Source organism: Trichosurus vulpecula, chromosome 8 (genome assembly GCF_011100635.1).
Source record: "Trichosurus vulpecula isolate mTriVul1 chromosome 8, mTriVul1.pri, whole genome shotgun sequence".
Classification (NCBI taxonomy): Eukaryota; Metazoa; Chordata; class Mammalia; order Diprotodontia; family Phalangeridae; genus Trichosurus; species Trichosurus vulpecula.
The window spans coordinates 185,398,366-185,423,802 of NC_050580.1; the positions used below are offsets into that span (position 1 = coordinate 185,398,366).

The 25,437-nt window shown below is 37.7% G+C and overlaps 1 protein-coding gene across 1 annotated transcript in view; it reads right to left on the reverse strand.

The window, feature by feature from the left end:
* Window positions 1–25,437, reverse strand: part of RYR3 (ryanodine receptor 3) — a 633,352-nt gene that overhangs the window by 85,858 nt on the left and 522,057 nt on the right. The window contains exons 65-67 of the mRNA XM_036736677.1: window positions 23,777–23,907; window positions 15,326–15,646; window positions 11,735–11,975 (exon numbers count right to left, since the gene is read on the reverse strand). Of these exons, the coding sequence (XP_036592572.1) occupies window positions 11,735–11,975; window positions 15,326–15,646; window positions 23,777–23,907 (693 nt within the window). The remainder of the gene's footprint in view (window positions 1–11,734; window positions 11,976–15,325; window positions 15,647–23,776; window positions 23,908–25,437) is intronic.

Below are 25,437 nucleotides of genomic sequence, written 5' to 3' on the forward strand. Positions count from 1 at the left end.
GCCTTGAGGTTTCATCTCACACCCTGCAAACTGGCAAAGTTAACAAAAGGTGCGAATATTTGAGGGATTATAGGATGATAGGCAAACTGATGCATTATTGTTGCTGCTGTTTTGAAAGTTTTGGAAAGCAACTAGGAATTATACAAAAAAATGACTAAAATATCCATAATCTTTGCCCCAGAAATTTCATTACTGTGCTTATATCTATCTATCTATCTATCTATCTGGAAGTCATTGATAAGAAGCCAATCTCCATATACACCAAAATGTTTATAGCAGCACTATTCATTATAGCAAAGAATTGAAAATAAAGTAGATGGCCATTAGTTGGGGAATAGCTAAACAAACTGTGGTGCATGGATATAATGGAATATTGTTTTGCTGTAAGAAATGACCATTGTGATGAATATAGAGAAGCATGAAAAAAATCCACGTGAACTGATGTAGAATGAAGTAAGCTGATCCAAGAATACAGCATGTATAATGACTACAGCAATGTAAATGTAAAGAACCACAAACACACACATATAAATATCAAAACTGAATGCTGCAAAATTATAAAGAATAAATGACTCACTAAGACAAAACAAAACAATGTTCTACTGGTATTGCTATATGACTGTTAATCTCCAAATACCAAAGTCTTTCACAAATATAAAATGAGGATTATTCCTAGTAGATAGGCAAATGATATGTGCAATCAGATTACAAATAATAATATGTAAGAAACCATAAAGAAGAAATAGAATAAAATACATTAAAGAAATTTATAATCTAAAACGAACGGGCTGGTCATATAGTGACAGCAAGAAATAACTGATGGAGACTTTGCCTCCCAACCTGCCCAGTGATCCACTGGTATCCTTGTGAGGTGAGAAGAAAGTGACAGAAGCCTCCAGCACCTTACAACACCTAACCTGGACAAGAGTTGCACCAGGTATCTGGGCAGAAAAGTGTGGGTTGCAATGTGTTATCACTAGAGAGAATATCTAAATCAGTGAAATCACAGACCTATTGGAGTATTTGAGTATTTTAAAAGAGGGATTATGTAGATTACTCATAAAAATGCATATTCAATCTCAAAGGAGAAATTAGTTTCTCTTTCTTCTTTTATTATTTACATTGAATTAAATAAACATGTTCACAGATCCCGAAGTATCGTGTTATGTTCTGGACACCACATTTTAGAAATGATGTTGATAAAGTGGAGTGTTATCCACAGGAAGGTGACAAGTATGGTGAAGAATTCATGCCACACAGAGACTGGGTGAAGGAACCTGGTAAAGAAGCTTGGAGAAGAGAAGTCTGAGAGGGTTTGATAGCTATCTTTGGGTATGTGAAGTGCTGTTTTGTGGAAGAGATTACATCTGTTTTGCTTGACCTAGTGGGCAAAGTATTTACTTAGCATTTTAAGGTTTGCAAAGTGATTTAATATGTTATCCCATTCAAGCCCCACAACCCTGTCAGGTAGCTAGCACCTAGCTATTATCATCCCCATTTTACACATGAGGAAATGGAGACACAGAGAGGTTAAGTGAGTTGCCCAGTCCACAGCCAACAAAGGTCTCAGGCAGAATTTGAACTCAGGTCTTCCTAATTCCAAGTCCAGCCCAATCGAGTCTATCTACTGTGCCTCCTAGCTGTTCATAGTTAAAGTTATTAAGAGACATATTTCAATTCAATTAGAGCAAAAATAAAATGGGATATCTTGACAAGTAGTAAACTCTCCATCTCTGGAAATATTCAAGTGGAACTCAGACATCGTTAGAGATCTTTTAGAGGAGGTTCTAGCTTGGTCCCAGGGGTCAGAAGGAGGAGATACAGATGCAGATGCAGAGGCATATTTTTGGCTCAATCTAAGTACAAACATCCTCACTATTCCAGCTATGCATAAATTCAATTGGCTGACTTGGGAGGTAAAGAGCTTCTAATCCAGAAATATTCTACCAGAGGATGGATAACGACTTCCAATCGGGGATGCTGAGGGAATTTTTGCTTAGCTATGGGTTGGACTAGATAACTTCTGAAGCAGCTTTCAATTCTAGGGTTCCATTGTTCTTTTCTTACCGAATTTCTTTTCTCAGAAGGATTATTCTATCCTTCATCATTTCTTGGCTATCAAAAAAGGTTTCACATACTTTTGGGTCCCCAAACTCTGAGATTCAAAACGAAGTCCCTAGGCAGCTGGGCTATTTGGGGGCATCTGGGTCATCAGACTATAATCACTAAGCAGCTTGTGCCTTTTGCATGTGCTGTAGAATGTGCCCTGTGTTAATGAAGCCTGGGTGTCACTAAGATAATATAACCATTAAATGAAGGTGTCCTTTATTAACTCCCATCTCCTGTGTCTCCTGATTTTTGGTTCCTGTAAGTCACCTCCAACCTCACTCTCTTGTTTTCTCAACCTGCCTATATTTAGTAAGGCCTGAGGTTGGTGATGAGCTTTGGTTTCCTCCCTATTGATTTTTGTTAGAGGTCAGGTGTCAAGCATTTAACAGAGTGTTCATCTACTCACTCTTTCAAAGTTTAGTTAAGATGTGTTTTGCAGATCCTCACTGTGACCTTGAATGGGGTTGGACAAGGAAGATCTCTCCTGCACACAAAAGAAACAAAACAGATACAGGAGAGGATTCTGGGGAGATGCAAGAGTAGGTTAGAAAATTCCATGCTCTCAAGATTTTCCTCTACAAAAGAGATAAAACAGCACCTCAGGGCAAACACAGAGTGGTAAAAATAAATACGAGAAGGAAGCAGAACAGGGGTCGTCCTGGGACAATCAGAGAAAATCTGAAGAAAAATCACAGACTAGGTTTGGTCCTTGTGCAGAGTAAACATCTCCAGGCTAGGGAACACTTAACCAACAAGCCCCAAGCCCTCGGGTTAGCTGAGTCGGGAGGCTGCCTCAGCCACAGGATCTCCACCCCACCCCCACTCTGACAGTGAGGGGATTTGGGCATCTAAGCCTGGAAAAATTGAGGGAACCTCTGCTGACAAGGAATGCCAGGCCCGGCTATACTGTGGATGGTGCAGGCAAGAAGGAACCAGCACACTCTTGTTGAGTGCAGAAGCAGTGGGGAGGGGATGCTGTTGGCTGTGGGCACTTACAGGAGGCTGGAAGTCTTGCTTTGGGATCAAGGTCAGAGAGGAGAAATGAAGGAGGATCTGAGACCAGAGGCACTATCCACCATACCCCGGGAATAGAGGTGATTACAAAAAATTAAGCTATTACAAAAAAACCCCAACAACAACAACAAAAAACAAAAACAAACAAAACCAAACCCCGCGTGCAAAGGAGAAAGAATCCAACCACAGAGAGCTACTATGGGCATAGGGAAGACTGGGGTTCATCTTCAGAGGAGGATAGTGAAGCAAAGAAACCTTTTTCTACCCCAAAGAGTATTGTCAAATGGTCACCTGTCCAAAAAGAATTCATAGAAAACCTTAAAAAAAAACTTTAAAAATAAAATGAGAGACACTGAGGAAAAACTAAAAAAAAAAAAAAAAAAAGAACAATCCAAGAAAAACAAGGAGATTATGAAAAGAAAGTCAATCAATTAGAAAAAGAGATCCAGAATCTTAAGGAAAAAATGACTCCTTGAAAATCAAAAGTGGGCAAGGGGAAGCCAGCAAAGTCATAAGAGACTGAGAAATAATAAAACAAAATATAAAGAATGAAAAAGTAAAAGAGAATGTGAAACATCTCCTAAGAAAAACAACTGATCTGGAAAACAGATCAAGAAGAGAAAACATAAGAATAATTGGACTACCTGAAAGCTACCATCAAAAAAGAATCTTGATACAATAATACAAGACATAATTAAAGAAAATTGTCCTGAACAATGGGGTATAGAAATCTATCTTACCCTATAAGAAAGTAAGGGGAAAGAGGATAAGGGAGGGAGTGGAGTGATAGAAGGAATGGCAGACTGGGGAAAGGGGCAATCAGAATACATGCCATCTTGGGGTGGGGGGGGAGGGTAGAGTTGGGGAGAAAATTTGTAACTCAAAATCTTGTGGAAATGAATGTTGGAAACTAAAAATAAATTTAAAAAGATCAAAAAAAGAGAGAAAATTGTCCTGAAGCATTAGAACAAGAGGAGAAAGTAGAAACAGAAAAAAAAAATCCATCAATCACCATCTGAAAGAGATTCTATGAGGAAAATCCACAGGAATATTATAGTCAAATTCTGAAACCTCCAGCTTAATGATAAAATATTACAAGCAGAAACAACAACAACAAAAACAATTTGCATATGGCGGTGTCACAATTAGAATCACACAAGACCTAGCCTTGGCAACACCAAAAGACCACGGGTTTTATAACTCTATACATTCTTCTGAAGAGCAAAAGAACTGGGCTTCCAGCTGAAAATCTCATACCCAGAAAAGCTAAGCATAATTCTGAATGAAAACAAAATGGACATTTAATGAATTTTCAGACTTTCAGAACTTTGTTAAAAAAAAACCAAAACAACAAGAAACCTGAACTTAATAGAAGATTTAATATACAAGAGCCAAGAGAAATATAAGGTACATACCAAAGACTAAGAGACTCAATAAGGACAGACTATTTACCTTTTATGAATGTAAAATGTAAAATACATGTCTAAGATTATTATTAGTAATTGGGTAGTTCATAAGAAAGACTGAGGTAGACCTGAGCATGATATGACTTTAAAAAGTAAAACTGTTCAGAAATAGTTAAAAAGAGTAATTATCTTATACAAATGAGGTGTGAGAGGAAGAACCAACACAGAGGAATTTAGATAGGTAGTTCTGGAAACCTACTTTCATAGGGAATTAGTTCAAGAGGGAACAATACACACACACACACACACACACACACACACACACACACATACATCTAGAAGAGTATAAAAGTGTTCTAAATTTAGAAAGAAATAAAAAACTAAAGGGATAGGGAGGGGGAGAAGATAAAGGAGGATTCTTTAGAGGGGAGGGTGAGGGAATAGGTTAAAGGGGGATATAGAAGGATGTCTATATTAATGGGAATGGGAAGATAAGGGAGGGATCCTTAGGATGATAAGGGAGGACTGTTTAGAGGGGAAGGTGAGGGAATAGGTCAAAGGGGCATATAAAGGGATGTTTAGATTTACATGAATGGGAGGATAAAGGAGAGGTCTTTTGGTGGGGTAGGTTAAGTAATAGGAGGGCAAGGCAGCGGGTAGACGTAAAAAAAGTAGAGTAAGGAGGGATAGGAAATAAGAGACATGCACAAACATAAAAAGAAAGATTAGGAGTAGAATCTGTCAGGGAAAATATATGTTTATATATGCATTATATGTGTATGTATGTATATATGTGTATACATATATGTATATATCTATACGTATCAACACTTAATTGTAGCCTGGGGAGGTGGGGGCAGGAAGGGGGAAAAAGAACAAAGTAAAAAGTATACAGAAGAGAACAAAAGAAAACCTACAAGGAAGCAAAGAAAAGATGGACAGCTTTTAATACAATATATAGTATTTAATATATGGGCTTTATTGAAATGGAAATTTACTGCTATGTATTTTTAATCCTCTCTCATATGTTGCTGTACATATGTTTTTTTCCTTTTCTTATTTTAAGTTTTAATATTTAATGTTTCTTTTTCTTATTATGTATTTAGTTTTTAGTATTCAAGTCTAAAATTTAAAAAAAAGATAAAAAAGAAACAAAATAAAAGTGGCCATTCTAGTGGGCTTCTTCTACAGTGGGGGAAGATTGGTGGCTAGGAATGAGAGTAAGGGACTAGTCTGGCCATATTGGTGGTTTAATAATCTAACCAAATGATTTTCAAGCTCTTTACAACAGAAGAATCCATCATGTTAAACCAAACTTTGGCAGAATCTTGAGTAAATAAATGAAAAACCATTCTATAAACATTTACGATGTGCAAAGCACTGTGGGTAAATACAAAAGTGAGACTTCCTGCTCTTAAAGAGCTTATATTCTAATGAGGGCAAACATCTGAATGGGTCAGGCACCAAGGAAAGAAGTTCAGGTCTTTAGGGGATGGACTTCAGTAGTCAAAGGGTTGGCAAGCTGATCTATATAGAGCAACTGATCACCTTTAGAAAAGCAATGACAGTACTGATTGCTATGCCCAGAGCTGGGAATGGAAGCAGTGGATGATGGGGACTGAAAGGCTAGGAGGGTGAACATATGCCAGATGCCAAGATAGTCCACACAGACAGCTGTATGGGATATATAGCACGATCTGGCATGAGGCCAGGTAGATATAATGGGATAAGTTTGAACACTCATTCAACAAACAGGTGGGGATATTTAGGCCCATAGCCACAGGGTGGGAGTTCCACAACTCAGTGGACTGATTAACTTACCCAGGTAATGGTGACCTGGTTTCAGGGATGCATACTGTAAACCCTCTATCTTTTTAAAAGTGCTGTTGCTGAAAAATTCATCACCTGGTGGCTTTTTAAACTTAGCCTTCTTCTTAGATGACAGACACATAGTCCTTTAGCAGTTCTTCACTTAAAGTCTATCCAAAGATCTACTTGTGCACAACTGGCATAGACTTTAAGAACTCACAGGGGTCAACAACAGGCCACTAAGAGGTACTGGAGCAGAGGGTTGGTAATTAGTTGAATTTTGAACAATGGGAACAATATTGGATGACATAGCTCACTTTCACAAGAATTTTCATTTTCTTATTAATTTACATAAGGCAATGTCTTAGGGGTACTTTCATATTTCCATGTAAAAATATTGAGAGGGTTGTATTTAAATTGGTTGTTTTGTTTGTCAGTGATTTTGTAATTCTTCCAGAACCATGAAACTATTTTTGTTTTTAAATTTGAGGAACATAACACACATTGCTAGTATAACTATCACCTGTCTAGGCAGTCGATTACGTCTTTGGACATGCTATAAAGTTTTTCCTGACAACAAGTTTACATTTACCTTTTTTCAAATTTTACCCACTCTCTGGAGCTAAAGTGAACTCAGCCAATCCTTCCTACACATGACAGCCCTTCAAATACTTGAAATAAGTTATGATGTCTTTCATAAGTCTTCTCTTTAGGCTAAATATATTCAGTGCCTTCAACCAATCCTCATATGACATGGACTAAAGGCCCTTAGTTATCTTGATTTTTCCTCCTCTGTACAATCTCTAGCTTATCAATGTCCTTATTAAATCATGGAACCCAGAGCTGAATACAATACTCCAAATAGGGTATGGCAAGGAAGAGTACAGTGGGATTATCACCTCCTAATTCTAGAAACCATTCATCTCAGTGCTTCCCAAGACCATATTAACTTTTTTTTTTTTTGGCTACCACATTAGACTGCTGGAACAGCAGTAGTTCACGGAAACCCCCAGATCTTCTTCAGAACAACTGCTGCCTATTCATGCTTTCCCCATCTTATATTTGTGAAGCTGATTTTGTTATCTTAATGTAAGATTTTATATTACCCCTTTTGAACTTTGTCATCTTGCATTTAGCCCTGTGCTCTAGTCCAGAGGTGTCAGAAAAATGCAGCCTGCAACATGCGTGAGTGTGCCTGGCTAGATTAAAATGTAATTAGGAAATATTTAACAAAATAAATAAAAACACAATACAACATACAAAGTATCACATTTTAAAATGAAATCAATATGCAAATTAATGGCTGTCATTTCTATTTGAGTTTGACACGAGCTGTTGCAGTTTATTCTTGTTCATCCCTTTTAAATTGTCATTTTGCATTTAATCCAGTGTTCTAGCCTGTCAAGATCCTTTTGGATTCTGGCTCTGTCATCTAGTATATTAGCTGTCCCCTGTCCATTATATTACCTGGGCACCATCTGCAGATTTGATGAGCATACCACCTATGCTTTTATTCAAGTAATTGATAAAAAAGTTATACAGCAAAGGGCCTCCACAGGCTCCTGGGGTACTCCACTGGAAACCTGTTACATTAACAATGAATGGTTACCAACTTACTCTCTGTGTCCAGCCGTCTAATCAGTCCTGAATCCCTTTGATTTTATTATCCTGTCATCCATATGTTGTGATATTTTACATAAGAATAGTATGAGATATTTTATCAGAAGTTTTCATCAAATCTAGTTAAACCATACTCACATTACTCTCCTTATCTACTAGTTTAGAAATCCTGTCCAAAAAAAAAAACCCAACAAAAACAAACAAAAAAAACCCAAGGGTAACTCGGTCTAGCAAGATCTGCTCTTGATGAAACGGGCTCTTTGTAATCACAGCTTCCCTTTCTAGATCTTCTTCAACCATCTTTTAAATAATCCATTCTAGAACTTTCCTAGGAATCAAAGTCGAACTTACTGGCCTATGGTTTGCAGACTGTTTTCTTTTCTTTTATTAAAAAATTGGGGTAACTTTTGCCTTTCTCCAATCTTGTGGCACCTCTCTTGTCTTCCATAGTCTCAGATATCACTGCTGGTGGTGCAGCAACCGCATTTGCCAGTTCTTTTTAATACCTAAGGATGTAGTTCATTTGGGCCAAGTCACTTGGATTCATTTAGGAATTTTAGGTATCTTCTTTCTATCTCCTTTCTTATCTTAGGTATACTGGTCACCTGTATTTTGTCATTTATTTTCAGTGTCAAAATGAGTTTCTTTTGCAGAGAAAACAGAAACAAAATAAAATTTCAACAGCTCTGCCACCTCTTCATTGTCAGTTATCATCATCCTAGACATCCCAAGCACAGCTCCTTTCTATCCCTTCTTTGATTCTCCTTGTTCTCCCAATCTAGCTTTTAAAAAACCAAACCTGTTTGTTGTGTTTTATTTCCCTTGCCAACCTCAGCTATTTTGAGCTTTGTCATTACTCACAATATTTTTATAGGGTTGTGCCATATCGTCATATCCATCTTGGTCTTATTTCTAGATTCTGTATTTGTTTTTAAAATCTAAGTACATTGCTACATTTTCTGTGTATCCCCACTAGTCTCTTAATATTAAATCTTTTCTTGTTGGAACTTTTCTTCTGTGTTTTTATAAATACATTTTTTTCTATCTGTAATTCCTCCAGAGCTGATTTCCTCTGAAACATTTTAGTCCAAGGGATCCTACCTATGATTCCTTTAAACTCTTTGAAATCTGCCTTCCCCAAATCTAGGATACATGCCATGGTAGGCCCAGATTTCTTCTTTTCTATTATAAAATCTAGAGGAAGCTGTTACTTCTCCCAAGGCTCTTATAATTTCCATACTGGTAATCTGTTCCTTTCTGTTAGTATGAATCACATCCAGAACAGAATCCTCCGATTGATTCCTCCACCATTTTAAGGATGAAGTTATCACTAAGAGAAGTTAAGAAATGATTAGCTGTTCTGATTTTGACAAAGAGAGAGCTCCAGCAGATGTCTAGAGAACTAAAGTCCCTCATCCTCACTATATCCTACCTCTGTGCCAGATTTTTGTACAGAAGCTGGAAGCAAGGCAATGTAACAGAAGATGAATGAAAACATCTGTACTGCTTAGCTCACAGAGTTGTTGCAAGCAAAGCCCCTTGTAAATCTTATAGTGCTATATAAATGTGAGTTACTGTAAATATTATTATTAGACTATCTCTCCTTCCCCTAACTTATGTCTCTCTAAACCTAATAGTAAAATATGCAAGTAAAAAGTACAAAATGAAGTTGTGGACAACAGATATTATTAAATTCAGATTGGGCCCTAGAAGGGAAATGTTCTTTGTGACAATGTCATGAAGGCTCTCTTGTTTTCTAGTCTTTATTAGCATCAATTTATTAAGACCCTTTAAGCTAGAGATGGAATGAAGCAAAACTAAAAATGTCACCTAAACCAAAGAAACCCAGGAAGTGCTTTATAAATTGAGATATTTCGAATTTTACTTAGGATGTCACATATTCACTGCTGTAACCTTAATATGGGAAAGAGAAAAGTATTCTTTCTGTTTGATTTTTTTCCTTGAATATTCTTATTTCTTTGTTAAGTAAAACTTGCTTAGAGATTCTTGACTGGTTAGTTGGTGAAGCTCTTGGATTAGTCATAGAAGGTTGTCTGGGGAAAACCACTTCATATATTGCTCGTGACATCCCAGATCCATAACCAAAGAGATAATAAGGATGATAGAGAATGAGGAGGCAAAGACTCTTTAAAGGTTTTAAGCCTTGGTGATTGGTTGTACTCCTAAGAGAAGGAGAGAAATATAGCTCTGTAGGAACTTATTTGAAGAAATAAATTTGCTGGTCAAAGGAAGATGATGAATGGAGTTAACATATGATGAGTTTTAAGTACTGGTGGGACAGCTTGATGGAAATGAGCAGCAGGGAATTAGAAATGTGGGAATGGAAGACTTGGTGATTGGGGCTATAAGTAAATATTTAGGAGTCATTTTTATAGATGTGATACTTGAAGGTGAGGTAATGGATAATATTGCTAAGGGAAATCATATGTAAAGAGAAGACTAGAATGACAAGGACAGAATTTAATATAGAATGCCCACATTTAAGATGTAAGAAGACTTTATGCTTTTCATATTTAAATAGAAATAAGTGGTCTGGTTCTAAGGAACACTACTGAATGACTAAAAAGAGAAAACTAGGTCTATGTGCTTATAGTCAGGGTCATCACAGACCTATATCCCTCACTGGACTAGATCTGTCTTTGCTTCATTTTTGTAATGTTGTACTTAGAAGTAGTTCACCAATCAGTCAGATACTCACTAAGTAGAGTAACCTCTGATGTTCAACTCCCTGAGAGCTATATTCTTACCAAGGTTAAATGTTTCTGATTTCTACCAATGGAGCTTAGTAACTCTTGCATAGAAGCCTCCACACAATTCAGGTATTTGTGGGGAGAAGCACAGGTGCACTGAGTGAAACTAAGATCAACAGTTTTATAGTGATATCACTGGTGCTTCCTAGAATGTGTAGGGAAGGGCTGGATAAATTAAATAATGATGAATGAATTAATTATGATGATATCAAAGACTCTGTGACATTGCCATTTTTAGCTATTGTCAAATGTCCCATAAGTAGAACATACTCTGTTCCGGGTCTTGATCATTAATAACGACATGATTCAATTACAGAGCTATTCTAGGAGCAACCATCCCTTATCTTATGTCTGTTTTACTACCGCTAGTTTGACAAAGTCTTGCTAAAATTGTAATACAATTAGGTAATTGAGATTATTGAAATTTCAAGGTAGTATTTCTTTGGAGAAAAAGATTATATTTCCCTGTGTTTAGGTATGAATTTGTGCTGTTTGGATACATACAAATAATATATCTCTAAACTGAAAGAAGCTTATAAACTAGTTATGACTACAGCTCAGAAAAGCTCTGAAAGAAATTACATTCCTCCGCTTAGCATTTCTAATCCTTAAGTTTAAGAATGTGTGTATGTTTGAAGGCTCTCTGAACAAGAGAAGGGAGCTCAATTTAGACACTGTTTATGACTTAGAAATCTAGAATTACAGGGGACCTTAAACCATTCTGCCAACCAACATTTCAAGTGATGGGAAATTTTCTATCATTACTACCAAGTTGTCAGAAGAACATGGGTGGCACTGGTGGAATCAATTGTTCTAAAGCTTCTGAGAAGGTAGTGCCCTCATCCAAAGGTCATACATGGGCTGCAAATGGTAATGGTCATTTGTGCCCCCTTCATCTTGTTCAAAACTCTGCTCTTGACTTTGTCAGTGACATGACTGACATCCAACATAACTACTACAACAGCCCTTTGTCCAAAGTAGATGAAGAATTTTCTGCTCTCTCACCTGTTGTTGTCAACATAACGGATTAACATAGGGTAGAATGCATAGAGATCTCTGCAGAGGACAGCAAACTCATCCAGAATGAGGAGTTCAGCTTCTTGGGTATCACCTTTGCTGTCTGCTTTAAGCTGTTCCTCTTCCAATACAATCTTCACTGCCTTCTTCTTTAGTTTTTCCAGAGTTGGGATGAAGTGACTTTTAAGCAGGTCAGCTCTGGCTTTGCTTATGATAGGCTGGGCATATACTGCATTTGGAAACACAAAGCTTATCTCAATATATTATAACTGCACTTGTAGTGAATGCAATAACCACAAAATAATATTCTTTCTTTTAGCCTTCTGTACCCCCATATCGTGTATTGGTATACAGTGTGCCAGTATATGAGAAATATTCTACTTTTATATCTCTGGATATTCAGGCCTCAATGGTTTTTCTCTTCTCTGAATTACTATATTTACTATATGGATGAATGCATACTTAAATGAATACTCACATATTGTTGGGAACTGTTGGCTAATGATTTATCTATGTTGTCACATTTTTTTCAATTATCCTGTAAACTCCTTGAGGGCACTTCTGTATCCCTCACTTTCTATTGTTTGCTACAAAAGTTATCCTTAAAAAACACACATCTCTGGGAACTTGAGAGATGGGGGAAGAGTGAGTAGAAGAGGTTGTTCAAGAGATATCTGGGAGATGGGAGATAAACTAGAACAGGAGAAATGGCTGCAACGGAGAGGGAGTAGGATAGTGTGGCAGAAAATGATTGCATTGTGAGTGTTTAAGGCATAGTATCAAAAATCAGGATTGACCTTATTTTTTTAGGTTACTTCAAAGATAATCCATTCAATACTCCCTGGCCATCTTTATAATGGAAGATATCGTACTGATTCAAATTCACTATAAATATTGGAATTAAGAGTAGAGAAAATAAAACCAAGTCATCAATAACTGATTCTTCATTTTCAAGTCTTGATTTTAGAGTATACTTAGATTCAGACCATTTAAAAGGAAGCATACTTTATCTCACTAGTATAATTCTCTATTTTCCCCATTTCTGTCATTCATCCAAAAGTCATTCTTAGAAAAAGAAGGTTAAAGGAATTGATTAATGAAATATATCAAAGGGTGAACCTCTTCCTAGGGATGTGACTGACCCAGATTTCAAATGCTTCTTATCATAGAAAAAAGCAGATCAATTTGGGTTTATGAACAGAACAATTATGCCTAACATGGGTGATTTTACATTATAACTTTAATGGACCTCATTTACTCACTTGGTCCTAAATGACTAAAATTGTGTATACCTTTGATGATATTCATATCTATGCTCTTTATGTTATATTACTTGACCTCTATACACTCACAGTGATTTTTCTTAGAAGGAAAATGACTAGCTCTATTTAGAGTCAACTGCTTTTATAGTAGCACTTTATCTAACTGCCTCAGAGTAAATATCACTTTAATTTGGGTAGGCAAAAAGAAGTGTTCATTTCATTAATTGTAGCTCTATAGTACCTAGTACAATGTCTTACACATAGTATTAAGCTCTTAAATATATATTTTTTAATTTCTTCTCACTTTGTTTCAGGATCGGAAAGCGGCTGGCTAGGTGTTGTTTTTCTCCTCATCTCACCACATCGCTTAGCCCTAAACTCATTGTATTTATCTAAAGGCAAATGACCTTCATAAATGGGTCACTAGCTCCTCAAGGGGCTCTGAGGTTCTTAACATTTTGGACATTTGAAGTGGGGCGAGCTAGGTAGAACTACCACTGAATGGCTCCACTAAATAATAGTATTAACCTCACAATAGAAATACTATCTCTAGTCTTGATAATATTTCAGAATCTAGCTCTATACTGAGTACAATCTACTTTGAGTGATTTCTCACTCTGAATAATGTACACACTCTCCACATTGCCTGTGTTTTTGAAGATACTTCTTTATAAGCCAGTTAGAAATCCAATTATTTATAAAGGATCCACTGTGTTTGAAGTAATTCTAAGTGCTATAGAAGGGCATAAAAGAAACAGAAGGTACAGCCAAAACAATCATGGAGCTCAAATAATCATACACATGTACACAGATACATAACGCAGGATCCAATGCTAAGTGAGAAATGATAAGCACGTGTGAAATACAGAAAACTGAGTGATCAGAATTAGGTGAGGTTAATCCAGGTTAACCTGCAAGGGTGACTTTAGCACAAAATTCTGAAGTAAGAGTGGAACATGACTATTACTGGGGCAACATGGCAACAGGAATCATGCGTGGGAGCTATAGAAGCTGCAGGTGAGTAGATTAATAGCATCATGAAACTTTAGGCTACAAAGGACTTCAGAGATCATCTACATCCATTGGCAAGTGACCATCCGGGCTTGCAATGAGAGAAAACTTAGTGGCTAAAATGGTAGCAATCCAATTTTTGTACATCTAATAATTAGGAAGTTTCTTTTTTTTCCCTTATGTTAAGCCCTTTAACTTCCACCCCCTGGTCCTAGTTTCCCTTTAGAATAACTCAGAATAAATTTAAGTACACTCATGTGATAGGCCTTCAAATATTTGCAGAAGTATTATGTCTCCCCCTAAGTCTTCTGTTATTCAGCCTACATATCTCTACATTTTTAAGTTAGTTGTCATATGACATGATATGTGGACCCTTTACCAACTTCACCCTCTCTTCCCCTGGAAGAGGTATATTCTGTCATTGTCCCTTTTAAAATATGGCACCTAAAAATGAACACAATATTCCAAATGTGGCCCAGCCAGAGAAAAGCAAAATACAACTCTTACTTCCCTTGTTTTGGTTTTTTACACTTGTATTAATATAGCCCAAGACTGTACTAGGGTTTTTTTTAAGCAACTAGGTCATGCTCATGTTAATCTTGGAGTCAACTAAAATTCTGTTTGATATTAACTACTATTAAATGAGGCCTACCCCATTCTAAGATTGTATAGATTTCTTTACCTAAGTACAGGAAATTGCATTTATAAATGTCAAATTAATCCAATTAGTTGAGGCTATTGTTAATCCTGTCAAGAATTTGGGAATCAAATTCTGTTATCTAACATGCTAGCTATCTTTACTAGATTTGTGCTATCCATAGATTTGACAGATATGCCATCTTTGTCTTCAAGTCACTACAAAAAATGTGGAACAGGAAAAGGCCAAGGACAGAGACCTGTATATCAGGTCACTAGAGAAACCCGACTCTAATTTGACAAATGTACTTTTTGGGTACAGTTATTCAATTACCTAGCTAAAACTGCACCTACCTGTGCTGAGCTAATGTTTATCAATTGTGAACAAAGAATAAAATGAAATATTTTCAAACATCTTTATAAAATCTAAAAAGACTATGCTTACAGTGTTTCACTAATCTTTCATGTTTGGCATGCCATTCTTGGCAAACCTATGGTGGCTCTTAGAGGACAATGTTTTTCTATTTACTATTTAATATATGGGAAAAAGAAGGTCTAGGGATGGAAAGAAGTTTTCTCTACACCATTCAGGGTGTTAGCAGGAGAGACAGAAACAGAGCCCAGGCATCCCAAACCCCAGGTTGTCTAAAACATTTAGTGCCTTAGGTACCTGCGATCCGCTTCATCCAGGAGGCTTCATCAATGCCTAGGTTGTTGTTGATAATTTTCAGGATATTTCCGAGAATGATGCTGAGGTGTTCAGAAGTAACTAGGGTACAGCAGGGTCCTGCACTGAGGTGGAGATTCTCAGGCCCTCGTTCCCACCAGTATGATAGGTAATTACAGAGCATAGGTAAGATCACTTCAATGACATGAGGCATCTCTGTATATCTGGCTCCAGACTCAGCCAGATCGTTGATTTCCTTCATCAGTCCCTCCAGCTGGGGAATGTCTGGGCACATCTCTTCTACTGTATCAGGCATCCCTAGAACTAATCAAGAAAGTACAGGAAGAATAAGGCACAGGATTTAGGAAAGAGGCTTGCTGGGAAATAATCTTTCTCACTACCTGACCACTCCTTTTCTGATTAAACATCAATAAGTCAGAAGACCTGTACAAGTCTTAATCCTGCCACTTAACTAGTTGTGTGACTTTGGGTAAATCTTTACCTCTCTGGACTTGGTTTCACAAATGTAAAAATGAGGGTGTGAGTAGGAGTTGAATCATGGGATCACTAAAGCCATTTCTATCTCTAGGATGCTTCATGTAGTTTCTGCCTTACCATTCCCTTTGTTAACATTATAGTTTCAAATCCAAATGAAAATTAAAAGTAAAAAATTACAGAAATCTGGTTTATGGTATATTAGGCATTTCTTCTTATATTTCATTTTAAAATCAAATAGATTAAATGTATTGTTTCAGGAGCTAAAAATCTGAGGATGAAGAAGAAATATCTCTGTGAGTAACTTTACACTACATATTAACCTGGACTGTTGTTTTTCTCATTTTTCCATCTTATCACTCCTTAGCACCCTTACTTCAAGGTAGCTAGGAGAACAATGAAGGGAAAAGACTAAAGTCAACAGTTTTAGTTTGTCTGTTGTCATAGGTCTGGTATCAAAACCACCAAGAGATTTCTTACTAAACATAAAGGATTTCATTTTTATGATCCTCAGTTTTTTCGTCGTGTGTGTGTGTGCGCGTGCTATATAAGTTCTAAGGTCCCTTCTAGCTTTAAATCCAATGAACCTATTTCTCCATCAGTGCTACTGACACCCCTTTTGTCTGTGAGTTTTACTTTGTACTACTATTGAATTCAATACATGAAATGAATGTATAAGCAAACTAAGAGTTTGTATATTCTGCTATTATCTATTTGTAGGGCTAACCTATGTTAAGATTTTCCTTCAATAATCCACTATCTAAAGAAATATTATTTATGAAAGAAAGATTCCCTTTTTTCCCTACGCACTGAAGAAGGGAAATTGGAAAGTAGATGACATTTCATTTAGACACAGGATCAAGATATTAGGACAAGAGACTGAAGGAGGCAGTGGGATCTCTTTTCCTGGAAATCTTGGGTAGATCCACATTAGACTATGATAGATTAGGATTGGTCTTGAGGGACACAAGGCTGAGAATTGGATAGATTTTGGAATTCCTTTCAGCCAGAGAATGCTATTATCCTTCCTTAAGAAACCAGGTAAGCCAAGTTAGGAGATGTCAAAAGACATCTTGAGAGAAGTTATCAGCTTCTAGATTTTGTCAATTATACAGGATTATGTCCATTCTGTAGGCACAAACATTTCTCCAAGTCACTCTCGGCAGGATATGTAAGGAAAAACAGCTTTACGTCCTGATAATGCTATCAGGGAGATTGTTGATGGTTGTATTAGTACCCTACGATGGCCCTTAGGTGGATAAATTTCGCATTTGGACTAAGGAAAAAACAATGATTTAACTTCTCATGTTTAATTTTGGTTGCCTGAGGCAGTAAAGGAGGGGCATTTGTTCTAATGTTAATTCTAAGCTAATGTTCATCTGAGAAAAGACTGAAATGTTGCCCATAATTGCCCACATGGAACAATGGTCCATAAAAACCTGAAAATAGTGTTTCTAATAGATGTCACCATATCAAGTACTCATTACTTCCAAGCTATGTGTAATGAAAAGCTTCCAAAATATGGAGACCTAGTAGAAGAAATCATAATCATGTAGAAATAGGATTAGGTGTATATTTTTCCTGCCATCCAGTTTGCCCACAGGATAGTTGCTTGTTCCAGGATCATTTCTATACGGATTCCAAACAAAACTGTAATAAGGAGATAATAATATGTAGTATTCCCTTTCAGCTACCCACTCAACTTAAATTGATAGACTGGGTCCCTGAGGAGATGACTAACCCAGGTCATACCTTTGATCACCTAGAAATATACCACTTGCACGTTCATGAGCTGTAAAATTCCATTCAATCTGATCACGATTTGTTGTCATTTAGCCCCTCCCTTCGGCCTGCAATCCCAAATCCTGCTTTTGGTCTTCACTGTAAATTTCAATTCCTCCTCCCCTCAATTCCTGCTCTCCTTTCCTCATTTTGACTCCTTGGTGAACCAGTTAAATTTTACATTGTCCTTTTCTATCAAGTCCTTTGTTCCCTTATCCTATTGCCAATTTTGCCTTGCCAACTCCCAGCCTTTGATTATTTCCAACATCTGCTGCCTTTGCTCCTACTTACCTGCTGTTAAATGAAGTTGGTGAAAATTATGAAACTGTGCTGATTGAGTCCATTACAAATTTATGTTAAATAATCTTAATTTGGCCCTCACTGTGGCAAAACAATCCTTTTATACCTTTCTAACTGGCTCATTATCCTGCCTATCACAGTGGTTTTCCCAAGCCTTTTCATCCCAGCACAAAATTCCCATGGCTCTCTCTCCCTCCACCCTCTCAGTTGTAAAACCTGTCTCATATTTCACTGAACTTTTTTACTGTTGTTTGCTCATTTTTCAGTCTATTTCTTGACTTTTAACTCTTTGTTAAAGTGGGGCTCTGCTCCCAGGGTGGAGGACACACTGTCCCAACCTTCAGGTTTTTTGTACAGCTGTTTTCAGAGCTAGTTCTGGGGGTCTGTAAGCTTTCAGTTCTTCCAAGGTGGTATGATCTAAAGACAGGTGTAGTTATTACTCTGCTGTCCTGTCCTGTGGTCTGTGAGTGACCAAAAGGACTCTTTCCCACCCTGGAACTGTGACCAGGGTTCCTGCTCCCTGAAACCTCAAGCTCTGATGTGCTAATACTCTTCCTCTTTCTGGGACTGTGATCCAGGATTGAGACCCCAATCTGTGCACAGGTAATGCAAAAGAGTCCTGCACCCAGTGCCAGCAAAGGGATCCCTTTAATCACCTTCTGACCAGTTGTCTGATGTAGGCTGAGAGCTCTGGAAGCAGTCATTGCTGCTGCTGATTCAGTTGCCCCCAAAGGCCTGCTGCTGATTTCCTGCAGCATGTTCTGTACTGGCACAGCCTACATTGGACTGAGTTTCACTCCGACCCCTGCCTGACAGACCTTTCCTGCTGACCTTCTAAGTTGTCTTGGGCTAGAAAATTGTTTTACTGAATACTCTTGGGGGTTCTGCCACTCCAGAATTTGTTTTGAGGTGTTCTTTAAAGTTGTTCAGAAGGGAATTTGGGAGAGTTCAGGTGAGTCTCTTTTTTCCATCATCTTGGCTCTGACCCCCTTTATAGTCCAAAAGACCTTTCCTTCATTCTTCTCCTTCTTGACCTCTGCAATTTTTCACCGCATCCATCACCTTCTTCTCCTGGACACACTCTCTACATATCTATATCTATATCTATCTATCTATCTATCTATCTATCTATCTATCTATCTATCTATCCATCTACTCTTTCTATATCCTATTCTATTGTGGTTCTCCTACCTATCTGAGTACTCTCCAGACTCCTTTTCTGGATCTTCATTGAGGTCACATCCATTAAGGGTGAGTATCTTCCAGGGCTCTCCAGGATCTCTTATCTTCTTTCTGTATACTATTCATCTAGGTGATCTCATCAGTTCACTGGGATTCAATTATCATCTCCATACAGATGATTCTCAGATCTACTTATCCACCTCTAATCTATTTCCTAACCTCTAGACTTACATCTCTGTCTACTGGACATCTCAAAGTGGATATCTCATATCCCTTAAACTTAACATGTTGCAAATTGAAGTTGCTATACCAACCTCTCTTCCTAAGCTCTCTAATACCACCACCCTCAACTAGGATACCAGTCACTCAGGCTCACAACCACATGTCATCCTTGGCCCTTTAATCTCTCACCTTTCTCCCTGCACTCCAATATCCATTCTATTGTCAATTACTTTTGTAACATCTCTCCCCTTTCTCTCCTCTAACACTGCTACTACACTGGGGCAGGTCTTCATTACCTTATAACTCAACTATCACAACATTCTGGTTGGTCTCCCTGTCTCAAATCTTTTCCCTTTCCAGTCTTTCCTATATCCAAAGGTCAAAGTGATTTTCCAAAAGAACACATCTATTCATTTTATCTCTTCCCACACCCTCCAGTCCTCCCTGCTCTCTCCCTTCCATTCAATAAACTCTAATTGCTCCTTATTACATTTAGGATCAAATTTTTAAAAGGATATGTTTGGCTTTTAAAGCCCTTAATTATCTGGTCCCTTTCTATCTTTCCAGTCTTCTTATACCTTATATTCTCCTCTCCCAAATATTTTGTAACTTAGTGTCTCTGGCTTTCTTGCTGTTTCTCACACAACTATACATTTTCGCTGGTTGTCTCCTATGCCTGGAATGTTCTTCCTCCTCATCTCTATCTCTTGACTTCCCTGGCTTCCTTCAAGTTCCAGCTAAAATCCCACCTATGAGATGCCTTCCCCAGTCTCTCTTAATGCTAGTGTCTTACCTCTACTGATTATCTCCAATTTATCCTATGTAGATCTTATCTGTAGATTTTTGCATGCTGTGTTTCATTATATTGGGAGCACCTTGAGGGCAGGGAATGTCTTCTGCCTTTGTTCCCTAAGCACTTAACACAATGTCTGGCACATAGTAAGTATTTAATGAATGCTTATGACTATTATCTACCCACTAAATCTTGTAATTTCCTCAAGGGCACTGGGGAACTCAATTGATCAGGAGGTCCCTCATCAAACTCCTTCCACGAGTAAATTATTAGGTACAAGATCTGCTTAAGGTAGATGCACTGGAGGCGTTAAAAAAAAAAACAAAACAAACCTATGCTTGACCCTTGCGTGGAAAAAACAACACATTTGTGATTTTGAAATAAGCTCACAGAATGAAGTCTGCAGGCCGCTCTAACTGGAAAATAGCCTTGCCTGGATGCTATTTGAACCAAACAAAAATCATCAGCAGGGAGTCTTTGGTCTTTGCATTTAGACTTAGAATACTAGATTTTGATTTCTCTTGGGTATCTATTGCTATTGGGGAGAGATATTCTCAAGAAAAATCACCTTTTTAATCTATGTAGAAGATATAAATATGGCCTGGAGACTCTGCTGGTTTTATTACAAATGACATATGTATGTACATACAGCAAGATAAACAGAGTAAACAATTTTCTAGCATGGTCAGGAAGTGGAGCTATTTTGGTTAACCAAATGATCTAGTAAATAGAATTACCATGTATATTTCACTGAAATGATAAATTCTTGGTAACTTAGGTTATGAAATACGCACATCTAAAATTCTATTTAGTATTATCTTTTTGTGATGATTTAGAAGACACTTTAGGATATTATAGTACTATAGTATCACCCTCATGAACATTAAAATTGGCATTATTCTGACAGTACGAAATTGTCAATTAGCAAAGATCTGGGGTGGAAAGACTATGGATAAAATACTCTCTTAATGTATTTCTGATACATAGACCCAAATAGGATGCTTACCCCTCAGTCCTGAGACTGCTTAGCTTATACACACAAAGCTGTCATACATCTTTCCTAGCTTCATGACAAAGAACTATCAGCAAGGCTGGCCAATAAATATTTATAGACACATTATTTATACAGCACTGTGTTTTTTACTTTGGAAGTATCCAATACATATCTGATTGTTTTAATGTTAGTAAATTTACATCTCCCGAGAAATGGTACGCAATTTGTCTAGCATCACAGAGCAAACTTCTAGTAGAGCAGAAGTTCTATTATCTTCCCCTTCCCTTAACTCCCCCCTCATCTCCTGATCTCAAGTTCAATGATAACATGGTAGAGTACGGAAAGAGCACTGGCTCTGAAATCAGAGGACCTGGGCTCAAATACAGCTTCTGATGCTTACTATCTTTGTCAACTTGAACAAATGATTTAACTCCCATGGCTTTTGGTTTTCTCATACATAAAATGAGGGAGCCAGATGAGAGGGCCTCAGGGGTTCTTTCCAGTTCACACTTATGATAAGCCACAACTGAAAATCTTTTCCCTCTTGATAAATGTTTCTTTGTTGGATCAATGTAACAGAAGAAAGAGAGTATATTTCCTGAGTTGAAGAGGTGGGAAGGCAATGTAAATGGGAAATGTGGGAATGTATAAAGTGCTCACCTTTCCCAGTAATTACTGTGAACAACTGTGCAAATTGAACCATTCAAAAAATTTCTCTTTCTCCCTAGAAAGCATCCTTCCAGGAAGCTGGGAAATGATACAAACTAATTTCTTGATCTCATCTGAAGCATAAGAAGTACACTGCCATGCTTATGTTTCAGGTACTTATGAACTTGAGAGTAGCCATTTTACTTTCAATTTCTTGCTAGTTCCCTGACTGTGTCCTCACATTACCTGATGTCTCACTGACCTGTGGCTTTCACATACTTGACTTGTATTGCCCTGGTTTAGCTGCACAGACCAGGAGATTTATTCATACTGCTATCCAAAGGAGAAAGAAAGAGAGGTAATTCCCCCAAGTTTAAGAGTTGGAATACATTCATTAATGCCTCTTCTTCTATACTTAGTTCCACTTTTCTCCTCTTCATTCTACCCCTGGAACATAACTTCTTATTATATTGTTTAAAGTACAATAGTGATCCTTTCTCCTGACTATGACTTTTTTTATCTGGAATAATCAGAACAAAACACAAACAAATAATCTTCATAGCTCAGAGAAAAGTTGCCATGGGCTAACATTCTGGGACTTTTGCATAAAAGGAGTAGCGGTGATAGTTGGTACCATGATCATTTTCCACAGTGCTTGTCCATACACGATGCCTGGCTCAGGGCATCTTCCCTCTCTGCTCTTATCAATGATAGGAAATAAAATAAGAGGAACTCAGTACAGCCTCCTCCTAACAAATTATTTTGTGAACTGTATACCGGGAACATTTTGCACCATCAGATACTTCACCCCTTTGGCATTTCAGAGCATTTTGCAAATCACAGGCTCACATGAACTCAGTATAATATTGTTTTAGAGAATATTTTGATATTATCCAATAATTTTAGAAAATACATTTAATTTGGGCTTATAATGTCTTCATTATGTAATTCTTTTAAAAAAGGAAAAGAAATAATCCAAAACTTTGGTTAAGTTAATGGCTTAGTAAAAAAGAAAGGAACACTTGTTTCAGACTACCAAATTAACATATTTTTTCAAGTCTTTACTTGAGAAATTATTTACTCCATTACTCTGCCTTCAGAGTGGCCAATACTGTTTTGGGGGACAGAACCTGGGATTTAACTGATAGAGGGAACTCCTGAATCAGGAAATGTGCTTAGAACATAACAGTTGCTTGGGGGCACCAAGATGTTGAATGATTGACCCAGGGTCAACCATCTAGTATTTATCAGAAGTGGGACTTGACTCTAGGTCTTCCTTACTCCAAGGCCAGCGACTTTCAAAATGCCTAGCTGCTTCTCACACTTATATGACCCTGGAAATAAAAAAAATCACTCCCTTCAAAAACAAGCAATACAAAAAACCTTTTTAGGAGGCTTCCTTTAAACTGCCTTAGCTCCTGAATCTAATGTCTCATAATCCTTACTTTTAGTAAATTCCCCTTCACGTATAATCATAATCCCATCTGCTTTATTTAAAAAAAATTCCATGGATATAAAAAACATACAGCTACTATGATCTCTATGATGGTCCTTTATACATATGAAGGACATATTATGGTATTTGAAGTGTTAATGTGCTACTTGTGATTCTCAGGAGAAGAGGGCTTCAAAATATTCCTATGTCCAAAAGCAGGAATGGAAACAGAGGCCTAAAGGGTTGAAGTGGTAAAAGAAACAGAATTTTATAGTTCAAGGGATTCGTAGAGATCATCTTCTAAGTCCATTATCCACAGATAAGCAAAAACATGGGTTTGCAGCAGTTAAATGACATGTCTAACCAAGGTCACACAGCTAATCAATAGCAGAGAAAGTACTAGAACTCAAGTCTTCTGACATATCTCCATGTTTTTTTTTTCTACTAGAACATGTAGTCCCTTAGATTTCCCAACCAGGTGGAAACGAGAGGAAATGATAAATAGCCCTTAGACCTCATTCTCCAGTAAGGAGAATCCTATACCATTCTTGCTTAGAGCTGATGAGTGTGCAGACTGGGTGACCTCTATGATAGGACACTTACTAGACCTTTCCCTGGGGGTTTTGGTGTTGAAGACTGACAGCGAGTTGTAGCAGTTGAGAGAGGGCTCCAAGAATGCCACTGGCATAGCAGCTGCCAGTGCAGCGAGACATTCTCCAAGTGCTGGACGTTGCCTGGAAACAAAAAAGTCAATTTAAAGTAAACTCATCTCTATGGGTTACTGAATGGGGTATTTCTAGGTCCTGGACTCACCAAGACCAAATATATGCTACATCCCTCCCCTTCTTTTCAGACAATGATTTGATCCTTTCAGGAATTCCCACTGTCTGGCCCCACAACCTGGCACTTGCTCTTGCTGTCATGTTCCCCAGTTACGGATACCTAGTTTGGTACTCTCATCATATGTCTGAATTAGTCCTTCTGGCATCGTAGTTGCAACTGATTCTACTTGTTTGCAAAGAACAATGGTTAATTTATGTCTTTTTGTCATGGAGTGCTTTTGTTGGATTAAGGGTCTTTGTTGGTGGGGAAGAGGAAGAGAAGAAGGAGAGACGGGACATGGCTTAGAATCAGGCAAATGCTGTTAACAAGATTCAAACTACAAGGGCAGCCCTGAAAGAGAAATTACATATTTCACAAAGTAAAGAAGCAGCCTGATCCATTACACTACTTTCCTAGGCCTTTAAAGTAATTTTTGTTTGTTTTTACAAAGCTCCAAAGAAAAGTGTGGGGGAAAAGCAGTATTAGACTGCCTACTAAAAGGAAGGTCTACAGAGCCACTGTGCTGACCTCATGGTTGTATGCCTGTGAAACCTGGACAATATATCAGTGCCATGCCAGGAAACTGAATTGCTTCCATTTGAATTGTCTTAGGAAGATTCCGAAGATCACCTGGTAAGATAAAGTACCAGATGCTGAGGTCCTTTCTTGAGCTGAAATGCCAAGCATTCAAACTGCTTGAATGGCAAACTTGCAATTATACTGCAGACAGTACAACTCTCCTGGGCTGGCCACATTGTTTGAATGCTAAATGTATGTTTGCCTAAAATACTACTTTACAGAGAACTCACACAAGGCAAGTGGAAGTCAGAAGACACTCTCAAGGTCTCTCTGAAGAAGAACTCTGGGATCAGTTGTGAGAAAGGTAATACACTGGCACAGGACCACCTAGCAGGGTATGCCCACATCAAAAAAGGTGTTGTGCTCTATAAGCAAAGCAGAGTCACAGTAGCGGAAAAGAACTGTGAGATGGACAAATCTAGAGACATCTTCTCAAATGTTTACCGATCCATAAAGGGTATGGATTCCCAATTTGATTCAGCATGTTCTACTCCTCTCATAATTGTCCACTTCACACTTTAAACATAGCTCAACTGTATAAACTGAGTATGGGGCTGAAGAAATTTCCTTTCACCTCTCTGTTTGGGAATAGTCACTGAGATTATATGGTTTTTTCAAACAATTTCTTCTTGCCAAAGAAATGAGAGAATATAATTGAGAACACAAAATACTCCTCTATTGGCTGGGCAGGACACTGTCAGGGGCTGACATCTGCTGACCAATGATGAATGCAAGAAAATGGGACCATGTGTTTCCCATTAATGATAATATCATCTAAGTGATTCACTGGCATTCATTCACAGATGGATCGTCTACTTCTCATGTGCTATGCATATGTTTTCAGTGCACAGTCAGGGGACAAT